Source organism: Lampetra planeri, chromosome 28, assembly GCF_965212315.1.
Source record: "Lampetra planeri chromosome 28, kcLamPlan1.2.h2, whole genome shotgun sequence".
Classification (NCBI taxonomy): Eukaryota; Metazoa; Chordata; class Hyperoartia; order Petromyzontiformes; family Petromyzontidae; genus Lampetra; species Lampetra planeri.
This window is the reverse complement of record NC_136134.1, coordinates 3,518,311-3,544,340: the sequence shown is the minus strand read 5'-3', so window position 1 is coordinate 3,544,340 and position 26,030 is coordinate 3,518,311. Positions and strand designations below refer to the sequence as shown.

The window sequence follows — 26,030 nt, the reverse complement described above, 5'->3', positions numbered from 1 at the left end:
TCCCATTGCCGAATGTTTACGAATTAAAACAGTGGCTTTTAAAACTTGAGTGGGTGGGATGGCGTTCTATGTGGGAATGGTCTTGTAGCAAATGGAAACGTAAGCGACATCCTTCAACATCTTTAAACTCGCGTAAATGTAATCAAGCGTTGAGAATATTGCTCACGAACCCAACATTGCTTTTAGAAGTTTTATTTGTAAAACTCAGATGCCCACAAGCCAATGCAGTTTGGTATTCAAATGCAAAGACAAATTGTCCGTGGGCGTCAAAAGGAACTGTTGGATTGGACTGAATGATGAAGCTCTAAGAAATGAAGGAGTCCCCTGTTACCATGTTCTATCGCTGACCTAGATCTTTGTGTGGAAAAGGAAAGTTTTTTTTATATTTGTGTAGTGGTGGTATTGACGTGCGCTGACTGTGACAGTGATGGATCACGGGGCGGCGCGGGGTGCGGGGTTGGGCACGCGTTGTGGGCGTGGTGTGGACGCGCGCGCCGGGAGTGACAGATGACGAGGCGGCGCGGAGTGAGTGGTGAGGCACGATGAGATGTGGGAAAAGAGGATCGTAGCCAGCGCCCGGCGATTGGTCGAATAAGTGGGTGCTCGCAGCGACGTCCGCAGGTGGGGTATAAAGGGGGACGCGCGAGAGCACTCGGGGAGAGTTACCCAGTTGAAGACCCGAAGACGGAGCTGAAGACCTAGTGAAGCCGAGTAGCTCAGTGGCGTTAGTCGCCGAGTAGCTAAGTGGATGTTGGTCATCCGAGTAGCTCAGTGGCGTTAGTCGCCGAGTAGCTAAGTGGATGTTGGTCATCCGAGTAGCTCAGTGGGCGTTAGTCGCCAAGTAGCTAAGTGGGTGTTTGTCACCCGAGTACTAAGTGGATGTTGGTCATCCGAGTAGCTCAGTGGCGTTAGTCGCCAAGTAGCTAAGAGGATGTTGGTCATCCGAGTAGCTCAGTGGGCGTTAGTCGCCAAGTAGCTAAGTGGGTGTTTGTCACCCGAGTACTAAGTGGATGTTGGTCATCCGAGTAACTCAGTGGGCGTTAGTCGCCAAGTAGCTAAGTGGGTGTTTGTCACCCGAGTACTAAGTGGATGTGGGTCATCCGAGTAGCTCAGTGGGCGTTAGTCGCCAAGTAGCTAAGTGGGTGTTTGTCACCCGAGATACAAAGTAGGTGTTAGTCACCTGTAACCAAGTTTGATAAAATAAAGAGTGTGTTACCCGTGAAGTCGTCTCCCGTGGAGTTACTACGTTACAACTGGCGTCAGAAGTAAACCTGTCTTCAAGAAGTATGGACACAAGGAAGACTACCCGTACCCACGAGCGAGGTCGGGATGACGACGGCGTACCGGGGACACCGACCTCGGGAGTAGAGGACGAGGAGTTGCCGCCGATGCAGCACTTCGCGGTGATGGCCGACGCTCCGCTTGCCTCCGACACCGGCCTCCAGGACGCGCACGCCCGCTTGGCGGAGTTGCTACTCGCCGCCGCCGCTGTCTTGGCCGACATCTCCGTTCCGGCGAGCGGAAAAACGGCTGCGGGGGTCGTGGAGGAAGCGACGGTGGAGGATTCCCGCCAAAGGGCGCTTCGCGCCAAAAGCCTGGAAGTTGCCGCCGTTTTTGGGGGGCCGCCACCGATTGGCGGGAAAGACGGACGCCACGTGGCCGGACACCTCCGCGCAGCGCAGCCCACGTCATCGGCGCGCGCCGGAGCCCTCCATTTTGCGCCTGACAACCGAGCCGACATTTTACACAACTCCAGCGGAGCGCGGGAAAATCTCTCCGACGTCGACGACGATCGGGTCCTCCAGCAAAGATTGCCCGCGCTGTCGGCGTTCAAGGCGGATGGGGGCGACTGGGGAGCCTTCCAACGAAGGTTCCTCGCTCATCAGGAGATGTCGGGGTGGTCCGACACCACTGCCCTGCGTGCGTTGCCAGCGATGCTTGACGACGACGCGCTTGCAGCCTTCACATCTGCTGCAAGGTCGTCCCGCTCTACGCTCCAGGCCGCACTACACCTGATGGCGAAGGTGTTCGGGCCGCCCTCCACGTGCCGCCACCAGTTCTACGATCGGCGGAAGGTGGCTGGGGAAACGACGCTAGCCTACCGCACGGCACTGCTCGCCTTGGCGGACGCGGCTTTTCCCCGCATGGATAAGGAGGGGAAGGACGCCATGGTGACGGAGCAGCTGCTGGTGTTGGCCCACGAGTTGGGGGTCCCCATCAACGTGGCAGACGAGATGGAGATCTGCTCCCTGGCGATCGCCACGAGCATTCACGCGTACGAGGTCCTCAAACGCAAGCCGGGGGTCGTCTGCAAATGGCCGGGGAATGCGGCACTGGCCGCCACGATCGCCGAACCTCAGCCAGCTGCGGTGCAGGAGCGGGGCTTCGCTGCATCGTGTCCGGGGGAGTGGAGAACGGGAGGTCGTTCGCCCACACGTTCGCCCCGCAAGCTGGAGCAACCGAAACCTACGACGTCCGTCGTCTGCTACAACTGCGGCCTTCGGGGTCACGTCGCAGCCGGGTGCCGGGCCCCGCGTCCGCGCGCCGCAGGACCACGTCGGGACGACGACCAGGGCCACAAGTCATCCCAACAAAACCCGGCAAGTCGCGGCACCTCACACGTTCGGTCCACAAACACGGCACATTCGGGTCGCCGCTTCGCGGTGGGGGGTTCGCGGCTGGGTGCCGGGGGTTCAATTCGGCGAGGGGGGTCCGTACGCGGCCCGCAAGCAGTCGAGTGGTCCGAATTGGCCCACAGGATCGTGGCTGCGTCAGCCGGGTCGTCCGTGGTAACGGGGTTCATTGACGGGGTTGAGGTCCGGGTGCTTGTTGACACGGGTGCGTCGGCCACCATCATCTCGGACCTTATTTATAACATTCTTCCCGTCCAAAGTAGACCCCTTCTGCCGGTAGACGTGCCATTTTATGCGGCGAATGGGGGATCCCTGGGGATCATCGGCCAGATTCGGGCGACTATTTGCATTGGGGACATTAAATTAGCGGGCCCTATTTTTGTATCATCATCGCTGGCCGTTCCCTGTTTGCTAGGTACGGACTTTTTGTCAAAAATGCCCATCAAAATTCTTATTGATCAGGCCTGCATAGAGCTTCCGTCAGGTCGGCGGGTTGCCTTCTTGTCGAGCCCTATCAAAGTGCGCACGGTTTGTGCGACGGTGCAGGCGCTGGCGACTCACACTGTACGGGTACCCCCGGGATCGCAAATGTTAGTACCCCTTCGGTTCAGGAAGCCACTCGAGGTGGGTGCGGAGGCACAGGGGGTGCTGTTGGGGCCGTCAAACAGAGCCAGTAAGGGCCTCGACTTAGCGGTTGCTCAAACCGTGGTGAGAGGGGACAGTGAGCCGTTCGTAATGGTCCTGAATACGGGGTCGCGGCCGGCCGTAATTGCGCAGGGAACGGTGCTGGCTCACGCCGCGCCGCTGCCCGTTGAGGAACGGCTCGTGGCTCAAGCAGATTTTACTGTCGAGTCGCATCCTCAAAGTGATGAGGGGACTGAGTGGTTGGACTCGCTGTGTGCGGGTTCTGCTAACTTGTCCGGGGTGCAATTGGGAGCATTGAGGGGTTTGCTCATCGAGTTTGCTGACGTGTTCAGCAAACATAAGTACGATATCGGCTGCACTGACCTGTTGCGCCACCACATAGCTACAGGGGACGCGGCCCCTATTCGTCAGAATCCCTTCCGGCTCAGCCCGGCCAGAAGGAACATGTGCAATCGGCGGTTAATGATATGTTGGCGGCCGATATCATTTCGCCCTCTTCTAGTCCGTGGGGTGCTCCTATTGTCCTAGTAAAGAAACAGGACGGGTCCTTGCGGTTTTGTGTCGATTTCCGCCGCTTAAACAAAATCTCGATGGCGGATGCGTATCCGCTCCCCAGGATGGATGAGTCGCTGGATGCCTTGGCGGGAGCGCAGTTTTTTTCCACACTCGATCTGCTTTCTGGATTTTGGCAATTGCCACTCGATAACGAGTCTAAACCTAAAACTGCTTTCCGGACACCTGGGGGCCTTTTTGAATTCAACCGTTTGCCCATGGGCTTACATTCCGCTCCCGCCACGTTCCAGAGACTCATGGAATTGGTTTTGTCGGGCCTCCAATGGGATACCTGTTTGATTTATCTTGACGATATTATCGTCTTTAGTCGGACTTTCGAGGAGCACCTCCAGCGACTGAGAGCGGTGTTCCTCAGGATGCGTTCCGCTAAGCTAAAATTTAAACCGGCTAAATGTTTTCTGCTTCGGGAATCGGTCAGGTATTTGGGCCATATCGTGAGTCGTTCAGGGATCTCGACGGACCCTGCTAAGACGCATTGCGTCAGCTCATGGCCAACGCCAACCTCGGTCACGGAGGTTCGTAGTTTCATTGGTTTTGCCTCCTATTACCGTCGTTTTGTCAAGCAATTTGCCACCATAGCCAAGCCCCTGCACGCTTTGACGGCTAAGGGTGTGAGGTTTCACTGGGGGGCAGAGGAGGAGGATGCGTTCTGCTCCCTCCGTGACGCTTTGGTGCAGGCTCCCCCCTTGTGTTACCCCGATTTCACACAACCGTTTTTGCTTGACACGGACGCCAGCAATACGGGTATCGGGGGGGTGCTCTCACAGTTGGTCGGGGGGGTTGAACGGGTGGTCGCCTACGGTAGTAGGGTTCTTTCCCCCGCAGAACAACGCTATTGCGTAACTCGTCGTGAATTGTTAGCCATTGTGTTTTTTACACAGCAATTCAGGCCGTATCTTTACGGCCGTCATTTTACGGTCCGGACGGACCATGCGGCTCTACAATACGCTATGCGCGTGGCGCAGCCATCGGGCCAATTGTCCCGATGGTTGGAGGTCCTTCAAGACTACCAATTCACGACGATTTACCGAAAAGGGTTGCGGCACTCAAACGCGGACGCCTTGTCGCGGTTGCCGCCGTACACGGACTGCACATGTTTGTTGGGATCAGCGCGGTGCAAACCCCCGGTCGCCGGCACCCCGGGAGTTGCGCTCGCCGCCACTGACACCCCGGGAGAGGACGCCCCCACGGGGAGGGATTCGCTGTTGTCGTTGCCCCTCATTGAGTGGGGCCGCCTCCAGATGTCCGACAGCTCCCTACTTACGCTGCGTCGGAAAGTTGGCGCTCCCGAACAAGGGGAGGCGCGGGTCGGTTCCTGGGTGTGCAGACAGGGCCTGTTGATGAGGTGGGACAACATGTCCCGGCGTCACGTGCTCGTGGTGCCTGTTGCTATGCGGGGTAGGGTTGTTCTGGCAGCTCATGAACGGCTCATGCATCTGGGTTTTCACAAAACGCTCGCCCTAATCCAGCGAGACTATTATTGGCCGGGGATGGGTAACGACGTGGCGAATATTCTTAAGGGATGCGTAGGGTGCGCCAAAAGGAAACCGCCACCATTGGCAGCTAATCCACCGCTGCAATCCATTCAGGTTTCGCGTATAAACGAATTGGTAGCGTTGGACATCTTGGGGCCCTTTCCGGTTACACCAAGGGGAAATAGGTTCCTGCTGGTTGGCGTGGAATACTTCACCCGATGGCCTATGGCATGGCCGCTCGCCAACCAGTCGGCTGCGGCGGTGGCGGACGCCTTTGTCCAGGGTTATGTGTTGGACAAGGGCGCCCCCGAACGCTTGCTGACGGATCAAGGGAAGAATTTTTCCAGCGTTTTGTTGCGCGAGGTGTGCGACCTGTTGGGTACAAAGAAAGTGCGTACTTCCCCCTACCACCCGCAGACTGACGGGATGGTTGAGCGTCTGAACAGAACGATTACGTCTATGTTGTGCCAACAGGTCTGCGACGATCAGGTTGATTGGGACTTACAGGTGCCGGGGGTACTCGCGGCCTATCGAATGGCCCCTCATGCGGCGACAGGGTTTTCCCCATTTTTTCTCATGTATGGGCGGGAGGCCGATCCGGCCATGGACGTCCAACTGGGGATTTCCCAGCCACGTGCAAAATCTAAATTGGCAGACCACATCAAATTTAATATCGCCAAATTGACTGAAGCGCGGGAGGGGGCAAGGTTGAATTCGCGGTCGCGGCAAATTGCAAACGAGAAATTGCATGAGCGGAGGGTGCATACGCATGATTGGAAACCAGGCGATAAGGCCTGGCTGCATTGTCCACATGCACCGTTGGCTACGTCCCCCAAGTTGTTGAGACCTTGGAGGGGACCGGTGGAAATTGTGCGGGTTGCACGGCCCCAGAGTATACAGATTAAATGGGGGAAACGCCGTTGGTATGTGCACCCCTCCCGACTGAAGCCCTATGCGGCACCGCGTGACCCCGTTCTGTGCCGTGACGACCGGGCGTGTGATGTGACCGTCGACTCGGGGAGGGAGGTGTCGCAGGCTGATCCTCACGTGTCTCCACCTGACCCACCCCCAGGTGCCTCGGGCTTGACGGCTGCTGACCGTCGAGAGCCTGAACCCCGGGGCACGCACGAGTCCTCGATGCCTGGCCGATGTCTTCCTGAACCGCCGGCACCACCGGACGTTCAACCGCGTCTGGTGCCGTACGACGGACCGGCAAGGCGGACTCGGGCTAGGTCTCAACAATTTTCATGAGGACGGTTTTTTTTGTGCTCTACACCGAGCTCGCCCGGTGTTCCCCTCTGCCGGGGTAATGTCCCGTTGTAGGGACGCTCGGAAGAAAAGGGGACACTGCACGAGTCGAAAGAAAAAAAAAAAAAATTCCATTTATTTTTTTTGTATACACATTGCTATTGTCACTCGCCGGTTTGTATATATTGTTCTATTGTCGCGGTGGCATTGGTTGAGGGTTGCGGATGGTGGTGTTCGCGTCGTGTTGTGTTGTTAGCTTAGTTGTTGTTCTTGTTGTTGTGTTGTGTTACGGGGCACACAGGGAGGGTTTGTATATTTTTGTAGCAGCCGGGGCGGCTGCGAGCTATGTGGTAGGGGGTGATGTAGTGGTGGTATTGACGTGCGCCGACTGTGACAGTGATGGATCACGGGGCGGCGCGGGGTGCGGGGTTGGGCACGCGTTGTGGGCGTGGTGTGGACGCGCGCGCCGGGAGTGACAGATGACGAGGCGGCGCGGAGTGAGTGGTGAGGCACGATGAGATGTGGGAAAAGAGGATCGTAGCCAGCGCCCGGCGATTGGTCGAATAAGTGGGTGCTCGCAGCGACGTCCGCAGGTGGGGTATAAAGGGGGACGCGCGAGAGCACTCGGGGAGAGTTACCCAGTTGAAGACCCGAAGACGGAGCTGAAGACCTAGTGAAGCCGAGTAGCTCAGTGGCGTTAGTCGCCGAGTAGCTAAGTGGATGTTGGTCATCCGAGTAGCTCAGTGGCGTTAGTCGCCGAGTAGCTAAGTGGATGTTGGTCATCCGAGTAGCTCAGTGGGCGTTAGTCGCCAAGTAGCTAAGTGGGTGTTTGTCACCCGAGTACTAAGTGGATGTTGGTCATCCGAGTAGCTCAGTGGCGTTAGTCGCCAAGTAGCTAAGAGGATGTTGGTCATCCGAGTAGCTCAGTGGGCGTTAGTCGCCAAGTAGCTAAGTGGGTGTTTGTCACCCGAGTACTAAGTGGATGTTGGTCATCCGAGTAACTCAGTGGGCGTTAGTCGCCAAGTAGCTAAGTGGGTGTTTGTCACCCGAGTACTAAGTGGATGTGGGTCATCCGAGTAGCTCAGTGGGCGTTAGTCGCCAAGTAGCTAAGTGGGTGTTTGTCACCCGAGATACAAAGTAGGTGTTAGTCACCTGTAACCAAGTTTGATAAAATAAAGAGTGTGTTACCCGTGAAGTCGTCTCCCGTGGAGTTACTACGTTACATTTGCACAGTAAAGCAAAATGTGTTAAACCAGGTCACTCGATGTAAGTGGGCCAGCTTCTGCACGGATAGCCTAGGATATGGATGCCCCTATTGGAGAAGACATTTCATATTCTAAGGCTAAGAAAACAATTGTGCCAATTTTTGTAAAGTGCTTATCATTAATCTTAGACTTCATGTTGCTGCTTGTAAAACGTGCAATGATGGTGATTATGTTGATCTACAGGAGTATTATATTTTTTTACGTACAACCCTACAGGTAAACATTTTTGACTGATATAATGCATCCCTATAATAGGTGCATAACCGTGTAATTCAGTTGCAAAATACAAAGACTGTAAAAAAAATGTGTATTGGCAAACGGTGAAACTTTGCAGTGGTGGATTAATGTTTTCATTAAGGGTCTGTAAGTAGTGTATTATGTTTACTGTTAAACCTTTAAGCCTTCGCTCCTGATTGTCTCACAAGTAACGACATCACTTTTATCCCTCTATTTAAGATCGAAACAGGAGGATTTCTCCACAACTTTGGCTGTCGCCTGATGATGCTGGTTGTAACTACTGGCCAAATGTCGTACTCAAATAGTAAATGTTGTTGGTTTACTCTCCAACACACCGGTGTGCTGTACTAGTGTAAGGAAAGTACGGCTCCCGGTGGCCGTGGTTACAAATTGACGCAAAGGGGAACAGACAGGGTCAAGTAAGGGTAATATGGGACCTAAGTGGTCGTTAATAATAATTGAGACAGACAGACAGGGCCAGATGCGATGAGAACGTTTTCGGGAAAAGGAGTGTGGCCAGGTCGTGAAGGGGATAAAAGCCGGCGTGGAACAGGGCTCTGGGCTGCTGTTGTGGTCGCCATCGTCATCTTGGAGCGGGTTGTCTTCATCATCCTGGATTGGGCACCTTGTAGTCTTGGAAGGCAATAGTTATATTGTCTCCGTGACTATTATGCATCCGCTCCTGTGTAGTCAGCCAACTACACAGAGGTGTATATAGTCACTCGCGGTTACTCGTTAAGTTATCAGTGAGTCGGTGGACTTTAATCACAATAAATATACATATAACTGAACAAGACGGTGTCTCTGAGAGCTACATTACACTAGTAACGAATTGGCACGTTTTGTTTACGTGACAAACCTTACTAATTTGCTGTGTCCGGTGGCAGCGGGTTTAACAACACATTTATATTTACACGATCTAAACCAAAAACCACTTATCGATACTGTTAAACCTCTTAACATTTTTGTACAGGGGACATTTGGAGCAGAACTTCTCCACTCAAGTACACACATGCACATACAGAGACACCATCCTATTTACTCATAACATACAAAAACTGTCATGCATAGTGTCATCGAAAGACTATTTGCAATTTTTATACTATTATTTAGTATAAACATCTGGTACGCAGGAGGCCGTGGTTTTATCCCGGACCCTGGCAATGCCTGTTGCATATTTGGAGTTTGCGTGTTCTCTCTCTCCCTGTGGTCGCGTGGGGTTTTCTCCGGTTCCTCTGGTTTTGTCCTCCGTATGTAGAAAACGCATTTAGATTATTTGGCTGCTTAACTATAAATTCCCACAGGTGATGATGAGCTGTCGTGTGTGGCCAGGTCGCCTCTGAAAAAGAGCTCATTGCTCAGTGAGCTTTACCTGGTAAAAAACATACATATAAAATCTTGACTTAAAGCTTTCGTGACTGCAAGAATTAATATTCTTTGGATCTTTCGGTAAAGCCACATAGATAGAAAAATAATTTTATAAAAAATATCACGACGTTTTGATCGCAACACAAGCAATCGTCATTAGGTGAAAAAATATAGCAGGAGAGCTGCTGAGGCAGGAAAAAATATAGCGGGAGAGCTGCTGAAGCAGGATGTGTAGCCCAAGGGTAAGTGGGCGGGGCTAGAGATGGAATTTGCATGTAAATGTAAGATCGGAGAGCTGGTATACCTCCACGACTACGAAGCTGTGTAGGTGGCCATTGTATTGAGAGATTAGCATGTCAATCTGTTAATGTAAGATTAGCATGTCAATGTAGGAAAACCGGGCACCACCGAAGCTGTGGAGATGGCCATTGTATTGTGAGAGATTAGCATGTCTGTAAGAAAACGACCTGATATCGTATTCTCTTGGAATCTCCCACACTGACATCTCTGTGCTCTCTTAAACAGACCCTGTCGAGATCACGAACATTCTAGTGTGGATGTTGTACATAATGGTGTTTAAGATAATATTGTAGTTCCATTTATTTAAGCATGTGTATTTGAAAATTTGTCATGCTTTACTGCCGATCGTGTCTTGACGGTGGGAGTCGCCCTTTACTTGGGAAATTTACTTTTGGCCTGACAGACGAGCCAGTTTGTCAAAAGTTCCACTCATCGCGGCCCCCGTGTTATATGAATACATTGCACTGTCCTTGTACTGTTTGATTTTGCCATTATTTGGTTAAGCACCTTTCAGACAAAGCCATAAAAGAGGTTGTCTCTCGTGTAGGCCAATCAGTTTCAAGAACAGTTGCATACATTATGAAGCATATTTGAAAGCATATTTGTTTGAAAATGTATACCACAAGTATGAGTGGTTAATGAAGACTTGATGCCTTGGTAATATAGGTGTGTATTTGATGTTTAAAGATCTTAACAGCTCTATTTATGCCAGAAAAGCCTTATCATTCCACATCTTGATACTGGCAAAAAAAGGGTAGGGTGCCACAGTGAGTATTCCCCCTCCACTGGTTGGCAGAGCAGAGCTTGGGCAATTGTTGGTGCCGGTGTCTGGCTGCCTTGCAGTTCTGTCCTGCTCCAACTAGCTAGATGCACCCAAATGGCCCCTCCTCCTTGGTAGTAATCTTTCTGATGATGTGCTGATCTGATGTTAAGGCGCTTGGAGATGCGGAGGCATTCAGCGTCACATTAGTGCAAATATATAATGTTGGACATTGTGTGCTAATTGGTGTAAAATATGACTGAACGTCTTTACTTAATTATGGTTACATTGATATTTCGAGTGGTAATGAATCTCAGCGTGTCACATTTCACATAACACATCTGTAGTGAGTCCAACTGAGTCGCAGACGTTGTCTTGGGAGCAACACGTTTTATTAAACTCTTAGCACAACATACACCAAGCTATTGACACAACATACTCTCGGGTGGTGACCACCCAACTAACCATGCTATGGTGGAACTAGACACAGTTCCACTATCCCGGTCCAGACCACAAGTTGGGTCCCGGACCGCGTGGCTGGAGGCTTCTTCAAGCTTGACGTGGATCTCCTGCCTCTCCAACAGTAAGAACCCCGAGCCCCTCTCAGGGCGCATCAACCGGCCCCTCAAGGTTTGCAGCAATTTAGGGGATGTGCCCCCCTAAATTGCTGCAACCCAATCGCACAGGGAAACACGAGCCCCCTTCAGCCGCTCGTTAGCCAACTGTCTGGCTCGGGAGTTGACTCTGGAAGCTTCCCGCGCTTCAGAGAGCTTTTCAAGAGTGAACCGAACGAAATCCAATTTTTTTTACACTTTCACGGCCGGCGCGGCCTGCAACTATACGTCGATGGGAGGATCATATTCCCGTCTATACATCAAAAAGAAGGGAGAGTAGCTGGTGGACGTGTGAGGGGCCATCCTGTAGGCGGCGAGAACTGCAGGGACATGCAAGTCCCAATCCAGCTGTGACTCGCTGACCAGGTGACTCAACATGGAGGTCAGCTTTCTATTCAGGCGTTTGACCATGCCATCGCTCTGTGGATGGTATGGTGACATGCGCACCTTCTTTGTCCCCAGCAAATCGCAAACCTCACACAGCAGTTTCGAATATTTTTTTTTACCTTGATCAGTCACAAGGCAATCGGGCACACCGTTATCCAGGACATAGCCATTAAGGAACGCCTCGGTCACAGCTACAGCCGATTGATTCGGGAGCGGCCAGGCCATAGGCCAGTGTGAGAAATACTCAACGCAAACGAGAAAGTATTTGTTGCCTCGCACGGAAGTTGGAAATGGACCGAGAATATCGAGGACAACCAGCTCGTTGATTCGCGACACCTGAATGGATTGCAGCGGAGGGAAACAAGATTTCGCCAGTGACTTCCACCGTGCACATTATATGCAACCTTTAAGCAAATTTTCAACGTCCGGGGCCATGGCCGGCCAATAAAAATCCAATTTGAGCGCGGCCAGCATTTTTTGCACACCCAGTTGTAACAGACGTTTATGTACGGCCCAAACAACCTCGCCACGCAGAGTGGTAGGGACAACAATAGCGTACCGGCTTAGTCCCCCGTCCCAGTGCATGAGCAAGCCCTCCTCGCAAGACAACCGACACGGTCGGAGTGGGCACGTGTCACGAACACGTCCCGACTCCCCCTAAACCCGTGCGCGACCCTGACCCAAACCGGACCCCCCCGATGGGTGAAGTGAACCCCGGGGCTGAGTGTGAGGTGCGCCACGACTCGCCTTATGAAGCAGGGAATTGTAGGAAGGCGGACTCCCCGGGGGCCACCGTCGAGAAACCCGATAGCCCGACTGGACATGCCCCAGCAGTTCATAGTTGTAGCAGACGACCCGGCCACTCCTAGACTGGGGCGATGAAGACCTCGCCCGTCGCCAGTCATCCCTCCGCCAATCGTCAGCACCCCGATGGACGCCACCCTGCTGGTGCAGCGAGCATGCGGTAGCAAGCTCGGTCTCCGCGCAGGCATCCGGTTCTGTGGAGGATGTGGCACACGCCACCAACACCCTGTTGCGATGCAGGGTCTGCTGCGCCTGGATGCACCTGGCGACCCGGAGTAAAGACACCGCATCGTCCTCGGCGGGAAGCACAGTGTGGAGGTGTTTCGCGACTCTCAGCATCTTCTCGAGGACCAAGGCGTCAAAACTGTCATGGTCCATTTTAGGGAACGCGGCCTTCACTAGCGCTAAAAGCGCGCTACGGTAGGCGAGAGCCGACTCACCCTTCCCTTTACGTTTTATAGCGAACTTTTGCCGGGTGTTCAGCGGAGGCTCAAAAACAGCCGCCATCTGGTCAAACACCTGCATGAGGGTGGATCTGTCAGATGGCGGGATGGCGAGGAACACCGCCAAGGCGTCGTCGTCGAGGGTGGCGGGCAGCGCTTTCAGCGCCTCCGCCTCCGTCCATCCCGCCAAGTCGGCATTGGTGAGAAATCGCCTCTTAAACGCTACCCAATCGTCGCTGGCAGCAACAAATTCTTTAATGAAGGGCAGTTGGCGGCGGAGCGACGGGATATCAATCGGCGAGGACAGCTCCGCTTCGAGCTTGGCGGGCTCCGTGCTCTGCGCCGGCAGTAAAATGGCGGCCGCGAGTGCGGGCTGCGCCGTCGACGTTGCCGCCCTTTGTGAAATGGCGGCCGAGTCGCTCCGTCTAGACGACTCTGCCGCTCCCTCCTTCGTCGCAGCAGATAGAGGACGCAGCTCGGCGAGGATCAAGGACGCCGTCTGAAGAAGCTCCGCAAGGCGACCATGCGCGTCTCTGACGAGCTCCTCCAACGATGGCGAGGCGCAGCGCGCTCCGACGGCGCTCTGCTCCGCTGGCAGCGCCTCCGCTCCTTCATCGACGGCCGTGGGCAGAATCAGCTCTTCATTGTCTTCATCGTCCAACGCCCATGTACGAACTCTGCGACGTGTAGACATGACTGTCTACCGCTAGCTGTTTCCTAGCAAGTTGGCCACTTCCGACACCAGTTGTAGTGAGTCCAACTGAGTTCCAGACGTCTTGGGAGCAACACGTTTTATTAAACTCTTAGCACAACATACTCCAAGCTATTGACACAACATACTCTCGGGTGGTGACCACCCAACTAATCATGCTACGGCGGAACTAGACACGGTTCTCCTGTCCCGGTCGAGACCACAAGCTGGGTCCCGGACCACGTGGCTGGAGGCTTCTTCAAGCTTGATGTGGATCTCCTGCCTCTCCAACAGTAAGAACCCCGAGCCCCTTTCAGGGCCCCCCTTATATCGGACCGGGCTGGGGCTGGCTCCGCCTCTCGCCCCGCCCACCTTCTCAATCTCTCTCGCCGTTGCCCGAAGGCTCTCGAGAGTTCTTCTCGGATCATGTGATCACCCATTAGCCCCCTCCACCGGTGGCCCCCCTCCAGTATCATCCGGTCACATGTCTCCAGGTCAGCCAGAGTATCATGCCCCCAACATAACCCGAGCTGCCTGACACTCCCTCGCTCTCTCAACGGGAGCTGTGCGTGGTGCCACCGCGCTTAACCAGCGCTCACCCAAGCCCCCACTAGGGCTGGTACTACACACCGTGTCTGGGGTATACACACAACAGTGTCCATCCCGCCGTGGCCTCGCAAGCCTGGCACCACACAGTGACATTCCCAGTCACTACACATCTTATAGGGTATGGAAAACTTTTCTACATAATAAAAAAAAAATGGTCAAACATTGCTCATGCAAATAAAAATACTGCATGTCAATATTACTGCAGTTGATGCCATTATATTTCAAATCATTCAAATTAGGAAATTATGCTGATGAGCGGTATATATAAACACACGTAGAGTATATAATGCTATTAACCAATGGTACTGACTTTAAAACGTACAACTGTTCAAGTGTTTACTAAATATTTGCACTTTTGACGCTGTCAACAAATTAACCTTATGGCGGAACCCCGGGGTACCATAGTACCCCGGCTCTCGCATAATGTCCGTGATGCAGTCCTTTTTAGTCTGTTGATGGTCAGCGATGCGGCAATCGACTCATCTCGACGAGCTGTACACGATGCACCACTACGGTGCATACACGAACGTTCAGGGTTTCGACGTAATCGCCCTCACTGTGTTTCGACATCGCGGAGTAGCACCGATTTCGAATTGAATGGTACCCCAGTCGCGGAGTTAAGTACACCCCTGGAAAAAATTGTGTCCCAGAAATAAAATATTTAATTGCCTTGGCCATTTTGTATTATTTGGTACCCCAGGGTACCGCCATAAGGATCAAATTAATGTTGAATAGCCATATTTGGTTTGCATAAGAATAATACAATGTTTGTTAGTAGAGAGGTGGGGTGTAAAGATACGTGCTGTAGTCGTAAAAACATGTTTAAGTGAACTTTTGTCGTTTTATAAATCCCACAGTCGTTTTTTAGACTTCATTACAACAAACAAAAAAGAGATGCGTTTAACGTTTTGTTTGACCTTTGTATTTTGTTACTTAGGGGAAGCTTCTTGAGCAAGAACCAGGACCAAGCTGCGCGAAAAATCATGAGGTTCCTTCGAAGAAGTAGACACAGGTAAAAGGACTGCAAACCAGACGGAAAAACTTCGGCTCCTTTTGGGGTTTTGCTTTTGACTAATTTACTAATAAGGGTGGCTTAAAAATTGGATTCCCATTGCTTTCTTTCTCGCATGAAGTACTGCACTTTGTTAATATATAACAGTACTCGCATTTTATATCAATCGCTACTTTTTTTTTCTTTCTGTCGACCCTCAAACGTACATTTGCAAAAGGGTTCAAGACTCTTCCAGTTTGAGTCTTTAAAGATTGAGTACTGTGCTGAGTAAAGTTTACATATAATTTATTAAAACACTATAACATTTGCAGCAGTGATATACATTTTCATCTTCAAATTTAAAACGTAAGTATTGTGCATATCTAAAAATGATCTAACAGAAGCTGGATGTAAGGGCAAGTTTTATAAGCACAGCCGTCTTATAAGTAAAATCGCTATAATGTGCTTGTGAGGCGATGCAACAAGCAACTTCTTATAGAAGCACTCTTCGGATATAAGCACATCTGGCCTTATAGCCAGCTTCTACTAGATTATAACATCATTATGCAATTTTTTTAATCTAAATATTTGTTATTGTATCTATCGGAAGCGAATGTGATGTTGTTTAGAGATTGCGTTTGTAGTTGTAGTTGGGTGGGGGTTTTAGAGGTCGTGTTAAATTAAATACCACGCAAAGATTTGGTGATGCAGAGATTTTCGACTTTAATTTTTTACTCGTGAATTTAATTAAGTAGTTTTTACAAAGTGTTGAGGTGCACATATATGGGGATAAAGCACACCGAAGTGTAATACTGTTGGTCAAAGGTTATATTAAGACTGTGTACATACCATCAACACATCAGACACACACATGCAGTTGAGTATTCAAGGGTGTACACGTGTAGTTCACAGCAACTAGTTCACTCTATAACATTTCTAAACTGTAAAGCTGATTATTATTTCGGCATACAGTAGGAATATATTTGTTTCTGTTGTGCTTCAAGTACATTTACATGATTTTAGGTTTTTTTTGTACCTTAAAGAGTAACTATCTCACAAATAGTATATTTTGGTCAAAACGTACGGCACGTAATTTGGTCAATATATATGCATGTAATCGTAATGGGAGGGGAGTGGCAGCGCAGTGATTTGCACATTGCTCTGAACCCTGTGACCTGAGTTTGCTTCCTGACCACGGCTAACGTCAGCGGTGAGTGATAATCTCTACCAGTCCTGGGCATCAACTCACACAGACCAGTATGCTGAAGTATGGGTTAAACAGTTCCCATGACCTACGGGTGTGGGGGAGACTTTCATCTAGCAGTGGAAGAGCCAAACAGCATTATTATTAAATACCTTCACTAGTGCTGCACAAATTGCATCTCACACGTACACACCTTCTGCACGTTATATCATGTCGGGAAATTCTTAAACTAAACAAAAAGCAGAATGCAAACATCTTGCGTTCTCTTCTCTTTAACACTGTCCAAAGAACGATTTTGGAGAGTAGACATTTTCGAAGGGTGAGTGACTGTTTTGTGGCCGCCTTCCGCAAGTGCACGCGTGCGAACACACACACCACCCACCCACACCACCCACCCACACCCCCTGTTTCTCTACCACTGCCCCCCCCACCTCCTCCTAAACCCAAAGCCTGCACACCCTCTCAACTGCTTGCATGGTGAATGGCCTGCTGGCACAATGGCTGCTAGCCTCATCCTTGCCATCACGATGAACTCGAGAGAGGTGCTTGACCTCTCTCAGGACCCTTGTTGATGCCTCTCCACCTTCCAGGTCCACCGAGACAAAAGTCGTTTCGAGTGTCAATACCAGCCGCATGAATCGGCCTCGAGTTTTGAACGCAGTTCTTTACTTACAGCGGTGCATTTCGCTCACTAAGCACACATTGCTCATGAGAGGAAAATAATGTATTTTTTGTTGTTCTTTTGTTGCTCCAAAAAGTTTTTTTCCCAACGTGCTTCTGTTTCTACCCCAGCCCCCAACCCAGCCATTCGTTATATATGCCGTTGAATTCACATCATTTCTGTTTCATATTTGCATTCTCATTCATCATAATTGGCAACTGGCTCTGTTGGTATTTACGCATCCAAGGTGAGTTTCGATAACAAAATAAGGCGGGAGACCTCAAGTGTCTGCCAACAATTTGTCACCCGTGTGCACTTCTTCGTGCGTTAAATAACCAAATACGACACGGAGACCTCAAGGTCTGCCAATAATTGTCAAGAGCCATTTTCTCACGTGGCAACGCCCCCTCATTTTAATTCCGTGAGAACGTTCCTTCGTTGTTAATTTTTTTTTTTATGTAACCATTGCCTTTTTTTATGTGTTGCACTTCTGAAGTTGTTGCTGTCTCTTTTGTTTTCATGCCTATGCTTTTTTTTGTCGGAGCCTGTTTTCTATGTTTCGCGTCCCATCAGTGTCAGGTTAATATTAATAGGTGATGATGTCACCCAGTAATTTTCAATTACAATGCTCAAGCTATTGCTGTCCATAAAACCACTAAAATGTGAGTTTGTTACTTGATACACAACTGTTGGTTATGGACATGCATATAGGTTTAATTTCATCTTAAAAGTATAACTCATGGGTTAATTCTTCAAAGTGTTACAAAACTTCCTTCATAAAGAAGATAACTTATACAAAACATTACTAATGTGCATGATTTACCTCTGCCAATTGTCAATCTCTCCGCATGTGTATTTCAAATCATGCCTTAACATTATTTACATCTGCAGATTTTTTTTCTTTTAGCAGCTTCTATACTTGGATGCATTTATTTATTTCTGTAAATATGTATCAATCAAGTTATATTGTGGCTTTTTTAAAATTTAAATCCCAAGTGCAAAGATTGTCGTCTTAAGACGCACTCGTGGAGGGTAGAAAATGAGGCATTACAAATTATGGAGCCATTACACGGGCATGACTTGTGCTTTTTACTCGAGAGAAGTTCCACGCAAAGTGTTGCTTGCCGATTGCATTTAAACACCCCCCCCGCCCTTGCCAAAGAAAAGGGGAAAAAAGTACATTAATCTATCAATGTGCTTTTTTTAAAAGAACCTACAATTAAAATTGCATGCTTGGAGACAATCGAGGCATCGTTGCACTTGTGCTACTGACAGCGCAGTGCTGATCAGACCTCTTACGGTGCAATCAGTAGAATGTGCATGTCCGCGCAAGGGTCCCACATGCCCAGGCATCTTCACCTTGCAAACTGTTGACTGGTTGTAGGCCGACACAGTGCATGTCTTCTCTGGTCTGTGCATGATAGTGTTTCCTGTACAGTGACTTTGTGCAACCTAAACGTTTCGTTTCGTCTGAACCCCCTCCGTTAATTGCATTTTGTTGCGCATACTAAGTCCCCTTGCTCACTTTCCCTTTTATACACGCGCCTTGGAGATGTTTGATTTTGTCGATTTGCTATCCTGTGCACGTGACGCATGGTTTTGTTCTCTTTCCGAGCTGCATTCGATTTACCCAGTTCATGCGTTGCTGAAGTAGCCTTCAAAATGTATTGGCATGTCGAGTGTTTTCGAGAAAAAAAAAACTCATGCATTTTGACAAACGTATGAGGCCTACAGGAAACACTATGTGCGGCCACTACATTTGCACCACGGTGGCAAATGGTGTGTTCCTAAAACGGCTCGTTAATTTGTCTTGCCAATGCTTTATTTCCCCCCCCCCAACCCCAACCCTGCCAACCTTCTCTCTCGGTTGCACAGAATGAAGGAATTAAAGCAAGCGCGAGAAGTGGAAAGTCCTCAGAAGCACAGCCTGACAACCTAACAGCCCCGCTGGGAGGACGCCACTCAACCATCTCGTGCTAGGCCAGGCCTGGGCTCTGCTCCCCCACCCATCCCATCCGTGTCAGATCCTAAAACCCTGTTGCCCCCTCGTCCAGGGTGGGCTGTTCACGCTGGATCTTTTGACTTGCGTTTAAGTGAACGTCACGTGCCTTACGTTACGCGAAATGTGCTCACACCACCGCGTGGAACGTAACTCACCCCCCTCGTGTGTTAGGTTGCCCCCCATGGTGTGGCACGTGGTGCGTGACGACTGCTTCAGAGCCCTTGAGCCCCACCAACCCACCCGCCCCCCCCCCCCCTTCTTTACTCTATCCCATAACCTCGATTGGCTGCCAGGCTCGTATCCTCGGCATTCTAAAACTTCAGCCCTAAGCGAACGGTTTTAGGGGGCACGTAAACTCTTCATCTGAACCCCCCCTCCTCACCGTGACATCCCTGAAGTGAGGCTTAAGTGGCCATTACGTTACATTGCGTGTGTTAAGCGATCCAGCGTGAACCCACCTCAACTCTTTATCCGCTGTCTTTTTAACTTTGTAATCCTTTCACTGGTGCCCCCCCCCCCCCCCATGCACCTATATCCCTGGATGTCTGAATTACACTCGTGCGTGTAGCCACTGGAATGTCGCACAGAGTAAACCGATGTCTGTTCTAATCTACTGGGTGAAATTATGTGTACCATACATATTAAAGAGCTTGATTACTGTGTAAATGTTTTCATAACACCTAAAGTCCTTCCATTTCAGTCTCCCTGCTCTTATTTTCTCTCTCAGTAAATGTTCCCTCAAATAATGTCCTTTGTCGATACACGAATGCCCCTTCCATTTTGTTAGTCTCAAACAACTGTGGCTTTTGCATGCAGAACTTGGGCCCCCTAAAACAAAAAAAGTGCATATATACACAACAAGCACACACATACGAACACGTCATAATTACTCTGGTGTGACAACAAATGGAAACTGCACTGCATGGCATAGGCCAATAATGTGGACATTTACCACGAAGTATTGTACGTGCAATACAAACAAGCTTGAGCAAAAAGTACATACGTGGGGTATAATGCATACCATTGATCAGTTGCTCCCAATCTTCGGTCCCATAAGGTGGATCAAAAGGTGACCCGAAGAGAAAAAAGACCGTGCTAAACGGTGGGCCCACCCTGACAAAAGATTGGGAGCTACTGCTCCTCCATGAAGTAACTGTGTCACCCTTCCCATGAAGCAGCCTTGGAATCGTGTAGCTAACGTGTGCCGTCCCTTCACTGCCGTCCCAACACTTCAATAGCTCAAAGTAGCATGCAGATAGGATTAGTAGTAGGTTACTGTCCATATTCTGTCCTCGGGTCACATCTCATGAGGTTATAGGCTCGCTCTATACACTTCCTGCACTTTTATAACTGAATAAGCTCTTTGTAGACAAACATGCTTAACATAATGCACACTGGAAATGTGACGAAGGATGGCACAGACGTTGGGAAAGCAGGAAGACCGAGCTTTGCTCCTTTACAAGTTCTCATAGTTGCGGGCATTTGTCAGATAAACAAAGAAGGTTGAATGTAATATGGTTATATGTATATATGGAGTGTATAGAAAGCTTTAAAACAAATTACATGTGCTCGCATGATAAATGCATCTTATAATAATGCATTGTATAAACTTATAGTGCGCATATTTTAAAACAAATTAATATAAGGAAGAGAATTAAGCAATATAATTTAGAAAGCATGGCTTGATTGAGAAGTTGCCTCTAAAATATAGGAATGCTTTTGGCTGGACACAAACGTAGCATACAATCGTCTTTATTTAATATATGATAGTTTGCCTTCTTGTAGTCAAGCCTGAGAGACGCACATTTATATAAAGTACAAAAAAAACCTGTCTATTTCGATGTATTGCTTGTTCACAAATGTAACTTATTAATGTCACCTTTCTTCTGCACTGAATTGTTTTTGTTTCTACTCTGTGTCATGGCTGCTATTTGCTTTTATGTACTAGACAGTGTCTTGCACGTGCGAATAACTGCGCGTGTGTCCATTACGTTGGTGTACATTATTAATGTGACTAGCCTGGATGTAAACCTTTCGTTTCATTTTCTCGTTTTTATTTCATTACTGGTATGGTTGTATGATTATTTATTAATTTTAAAAATAAGCTTTGTTGGTTCCAATGCTTGCCTCTTTTTTACATTTGCTCTCCAGTGCTTGGTCTCGTTTATATATTTTGTATTACTTACGTTAAAACATCTGATTATTAATGTAAATAAAATCTGCATAAAAAACCCTTCCCTAGTTCTGCAGCAGTCACTGGGTGCGCCGTTGAGAATAACAAAGATGAGCGTCAGTCCGTTGTGCTTACACGAGGAACCGTGAGCACTTGCAACCGCTCTTCGAAAGTATTGCGAAAGTAAATTAATAAGTTTAACACGTAGGCTTTCGCGACCAATATCATCCATAATACAGAAGTTTTTTTTGTTAGATCGCGTAAATATATAAATGTGTCGTTAAACCCGCCACCACCCGACAGCCAATGAGTAAGGTTTGTCACGTAAACAGAACGTGCCAATTCGTCACTAGTATAGCAAACCGGTGTGTTGGAGAGCCGAGCCACAACATTTTAAATCTGAGTACGACGTTTCGCCAGTATTTACAACTACAAGCTCTCGTAGTTGTGGGAATTTGTCAGATAAACACAGAAGCGATAGCCTCCTTCTCCAAACGTCGCTGTAATCACGTAATGTCAAAATTTACACTTGGCAAGGAGGGAATATTGTGCCAGTGAGTGGCAATGAAGCGTCATTGCAAAACATGATGGCGTGTCGACATCAAATCGAAGGCCATCGGGGTAACAGCATTTCCGAATACAATCATTTATTTAACCTGTCATTGGTGGCTGTGCCTTTTGTCCTCTAATTTGGTTGGTAAACAAATTTTACGACACTGGCTGTTTTTGTTCTGTTTAACCTCTTGCGATGGGTATGTTCGTGTAAAGGAGTCCACGATGAGTTGTCGCTAGCCTCATGGCGACGCACACTTGAAAAAAGCACTGTCGGAAAGGTGCTACTATCGAAGGAAGCACCATCTGAAAGGTGTTACAAGCACTATCTGAAAGGTGCCACAAGCACTCTGAAAAATGCCACAAGCACCATCTGAAAGGTGTCACAAGCACGATCTGAAAGGTGCCACTATCATAGGAAACACCATCTGAAAGAAGCCACAAGCTCACCATGCGCCCCCTTTTATCCTTTCCACCGCTCTTCTCGAGTGTTCCTAACTGCCCCCACCCCTCCCCACGCCAAATCAATCCCAAATAAGTTACCTACAACGGGGCTCTAACTGACCTGGGTATTTACTCGTTCAATTTTCCCGGGTTTTCACCCTTCAAAATTCGCCATCGAATACGAAACACAAACATCTCGCGCTCTGCCAATCAGGGGTTGCGTGGCGGGCAGCCGATCGCAGCGAGCCGGGTTCACGCAGCATGTCAAGGCCCCTTGCTCGTGACGGCTGGGCCAGTGGGAAGAGGAGAAATGATGCCGTGGATTCAAATAGCAAGTTGTCACTCCCCCACTTGTACTGCACCATGATTATAACCTAAAACTAAACTATGCTTTATTTTTGCCAGGTAAGGCCCACTGAGCTGTATAGCTCTTTTTCATAAGCGACGTGGCCACAAAACATAACTCAACGAAGTAGGCTTTTCACGTGGAAATCTTTCGCATCCAAATACTCTAAACACACGTTTGTAAATGTGGAGGGGAAAACAGTAGGACCCGGAGAAAAATCCACCCGACCACGGGGAGAACTTGCAAACTCCAAATATGCAGGGGTCGGTGTCTAGGATTGAACCCACGACCTCCTGTATACCAGGCAAGGGAAATAGCATCTTGCCATCATGGCGCCCCATTGAATAAGGTATGCCCTTGGCAACTTTTAGTATAAGTTCGTTGTGTAAATTTACACTGTCGGTCGAGAGCGTGGTGATGAGCCCTACGTCAGACTGGCCATTGAACTGTTCACTCCAGGCGCTTTGTTTCTGCAAATATGTAATCGAATCTAATCTCAGTGAGGATAAAAATCAATCTTGCCATCATGGATAAAAATCTATTTTCATGGAAAGGATAATAAACGCATTTTCCCAATTACATTTTCAACCTTTTTGATAAAAAAAAACGTGATTATGAAAATCATATAAGTAGGTTAATCGAATTAACTCTGCTCTGTCATCAGCCATGATCAATCCACTCCTGAATGAATTCCTTCCCAATTCACCTCCTTCGCGGTTCAACGACGCAACAATCTACCCAGCGGCTGCACAGGAGGCGACCTCATTGCTCAATCTCTGCAGTGATGTCCTCATGGGCCCTTGCTCCCCCCCATTTGGCTACCAATCAGTAGTCATTCTCACCCACCAGCTATCAATTCTTCGAGTGACGTGTTCTGCCCGAGCCAGTGGTTAATCGTTCATGTTTTTTTTTCCATTTATATTTGTACCCTTAGTTTCTCCAGTAGAATTTCCATTGCACATATCCCAATGTCACGGTGAATAACTTAATGGATAACTTTTTAACCGAGCTACCAGAGTTCAATTCCAGGCCACGACTAACAGTGGCGAGTGATATCTGAAACGATCCCGGCCCAAATCTTCCCCGGCCCCACCGACCACGGTTAAACAACCCCCATGAGTGATGCAGCTTGGATAGGACTTTATCCGGTCGTGGACCGACTTAAGGCTGAATAGTTCATGTTATGAACTGATGAGGCCAATAACATATACTACAATAATGATCACGATTAAAATACAAGTAAAATGTGACAACAGGTGGTGGCTTCTCTTTACAAGTGGCCATACTTTAAAAGGTACGTTGAACTTCTTTCGCACCGTACATAGCCAACCGTGATAATCGGAGACACGTGCGTAAATATTGGGTGCGCATGCGCTCCCACTAATATGCAAATGAGAATAGGCAATGTTTAGTAAATTAACCAATGGGTTCTAAAAACTGCCCTAATGTTTTCCTTATTGACGACTGGACAGTCACTTGCTTGTCAACTATTTCCAGTTGCATTACAATGAGGCATGTGAACTCGACCTTGTCAATTGAGAAACAATCTAAAAAAATCCAGTAATTAAGTAAAAAATTTAATTCACGTAAACCCATGACTCGTTTGTGGACACTTTTCATCCCACGCACATGAATACAATTAGACAATGGCACTTCACACTTTTCAAACCTAGCTTCAGAACAGTGTACATGATATTGTGATTTTGTAAAATTACAAGCATTTCTCTAATACATCCGGCAGTGAATCAAAGCATATACACGTCTCTCAGTACTGACGTTTTAAAAGACTGCAAAAAAAACATGTTTTTTGCAAAACAGACCCAACCAATGAATTATTCTTTGGTTCTTTTCGGTTAAGTCACGTCTAAAAATAAAATAATAAATCAAAATAAAACAACACATTACGACGTTTCGATTGCAACACAAGCAATCATCATCAGGCATAAAAGAAATAGCAACAAAAATCTAACTAGACAACTATAGACCGACATACAAGCAGACAGACATCACAACGGCACACATAGAGAGGAGTAGACAAGCACACGAAAATTAAATAACCTAGTAAAATATTGAAATGTGATGTAATACAACACAGAGAGTCGGTTAACACACAATTAACGCATATCCTGGTTGATTACGTGTTTCAAAATTTGCTAAATTAGAATTTTAAGTGTGAGCAACAAATATCTAACTAGAGAACTATAGACAGACATACAAGCAGACAGACATCACAACGGCACACAGAGAGAGGACACAAATCGGCTGTGTGAGCAACAAAAATCTAACTAGAAAACTATAGACAGACATACAAGCAGACAGACATCACAACGGCACACAGAGAGAGGACACAAATCGGCACAAAGAGAAGGTCGTTTCTGTGGCGGTCCCTTAAATATAGAGAGGAGGGGGAGGGGGCGGGGGGGAGGGAGAGGGCGGGGAGAATCAGCATATCAATGAGTGCACGCCAACGTACTCCCATTGTAAGTGAGATGATAGACGCGGCACGGGAGGCAAACCTGAAAATTAGGACAAACGCGGCACGGGAGGCAACACAGGCAGAGAGAACAAATAGCCAGAAAGAAAAAAGATAAGTTTAAAACTTCCCCGTAGAAGTGGTTCAATCTTAATTTGGGAGCTTTCGTGACTGCAGGAATTATTCTTTGGTTCTTTTCGGTTAAGTCACGTCTAAAAATAAAATAATAAATCAAAATAAAACAACACATTACGACGTTTCGATTGCAACACAAGCAATCATCATCAGGCATAAAAGAAATAGCAACAAAAATCTAAATAGAAAACTATAGACCGACATACAAGCAGACAGACATCACAACGGCACACATAGAGAGGAGTAGACAAGCACACGAAAATTAAATAACCTAGTAAAATATTGAAATGTGATGTAATACAACACAGAGAGTCGGTTAACACACAATTAACGCATATCCTGGTTGATTACGTGTTTCAAAATTTGCTAAATTAGAATTTTAAGTGTGAGCAACAAATATCTAACTAGAGAACTATAGACAGACATACAAGCAGACAGACATCACAACGGCACACAGAGAGAGGACACAAATCGGCTGTGTGAGCAACAAAAATCTAACTAGAAAACTATAGACAGACATACAAGCAGACAGACATCACAACGGCACACAGAGAGAGGACACAAATCGGCACAAAGAGAAGGTCGTTTCTGTGGCGGTCCCTTAAATAGGGACCGCCACAGAAACGACCTTCTCTTAAATAGGGACCGCCACAGAAACGACCTTCTCTTAAATAGGGACCGCCACAGAAACGACCTTCTCTTTGTGCCGATTTGTGTCCTCTCTCTGTGTGCCGTTGTGATGTCTGTCTGCTTGTATGTCTGTCTATAGTTTTCTAGTTAGATTTTTGTTGCTCACACAGCCGATTTGTGTCCTCTCTCTGTGTGCCGTTGTGATGTCTGTCTGCTTGTATGTCTGTCTATAGTTCTCTAGTTAGATATTTGTTGCTCACACTTAAAATTCTAATTTAGCAAATTTTGAAACACGTAATCAACCAGGATATGCGTTAATTGTGTGTTAACCGACTCTCTGTGTTGTATTACATCACATTTCAATATT

At 48.3% G+C, this 26,030-nt stretch overlaps 1 protein-coding gene across 5 annotated transcripts in view; it reads left to right on the top strand.

Moving 5' to 3' along the window:
* Positions 1-19,576, top strand: part of LOC144728326 (calmodulin-binding transcription activator 1-like) — a 630,428-nt gene extending 610,852 nt beyond the window's left edge. For all 5 annotated transcript variants that reach the window (XM_078607684.1, XM_078607683.1, XM_078607681.1 and 2 more), the window contains 2 exons: positions 14,990-15,064; positions 18,784-19,576. In XM_078607684.1, coding sequence (XP_078463810.1) covers positions 14,990-15,064; positions 18,784-18,847 — 139 coding nt within the window. In that variant the 3' untranslated portion in view covers positions 18,848-19,576. The remainder of the gene's footprint in view (positions 1-14,989; positions 15,065-18,783) is intronic.
* Positions 19,577-26,030: the final 6,454 nt, after the last annotated feature.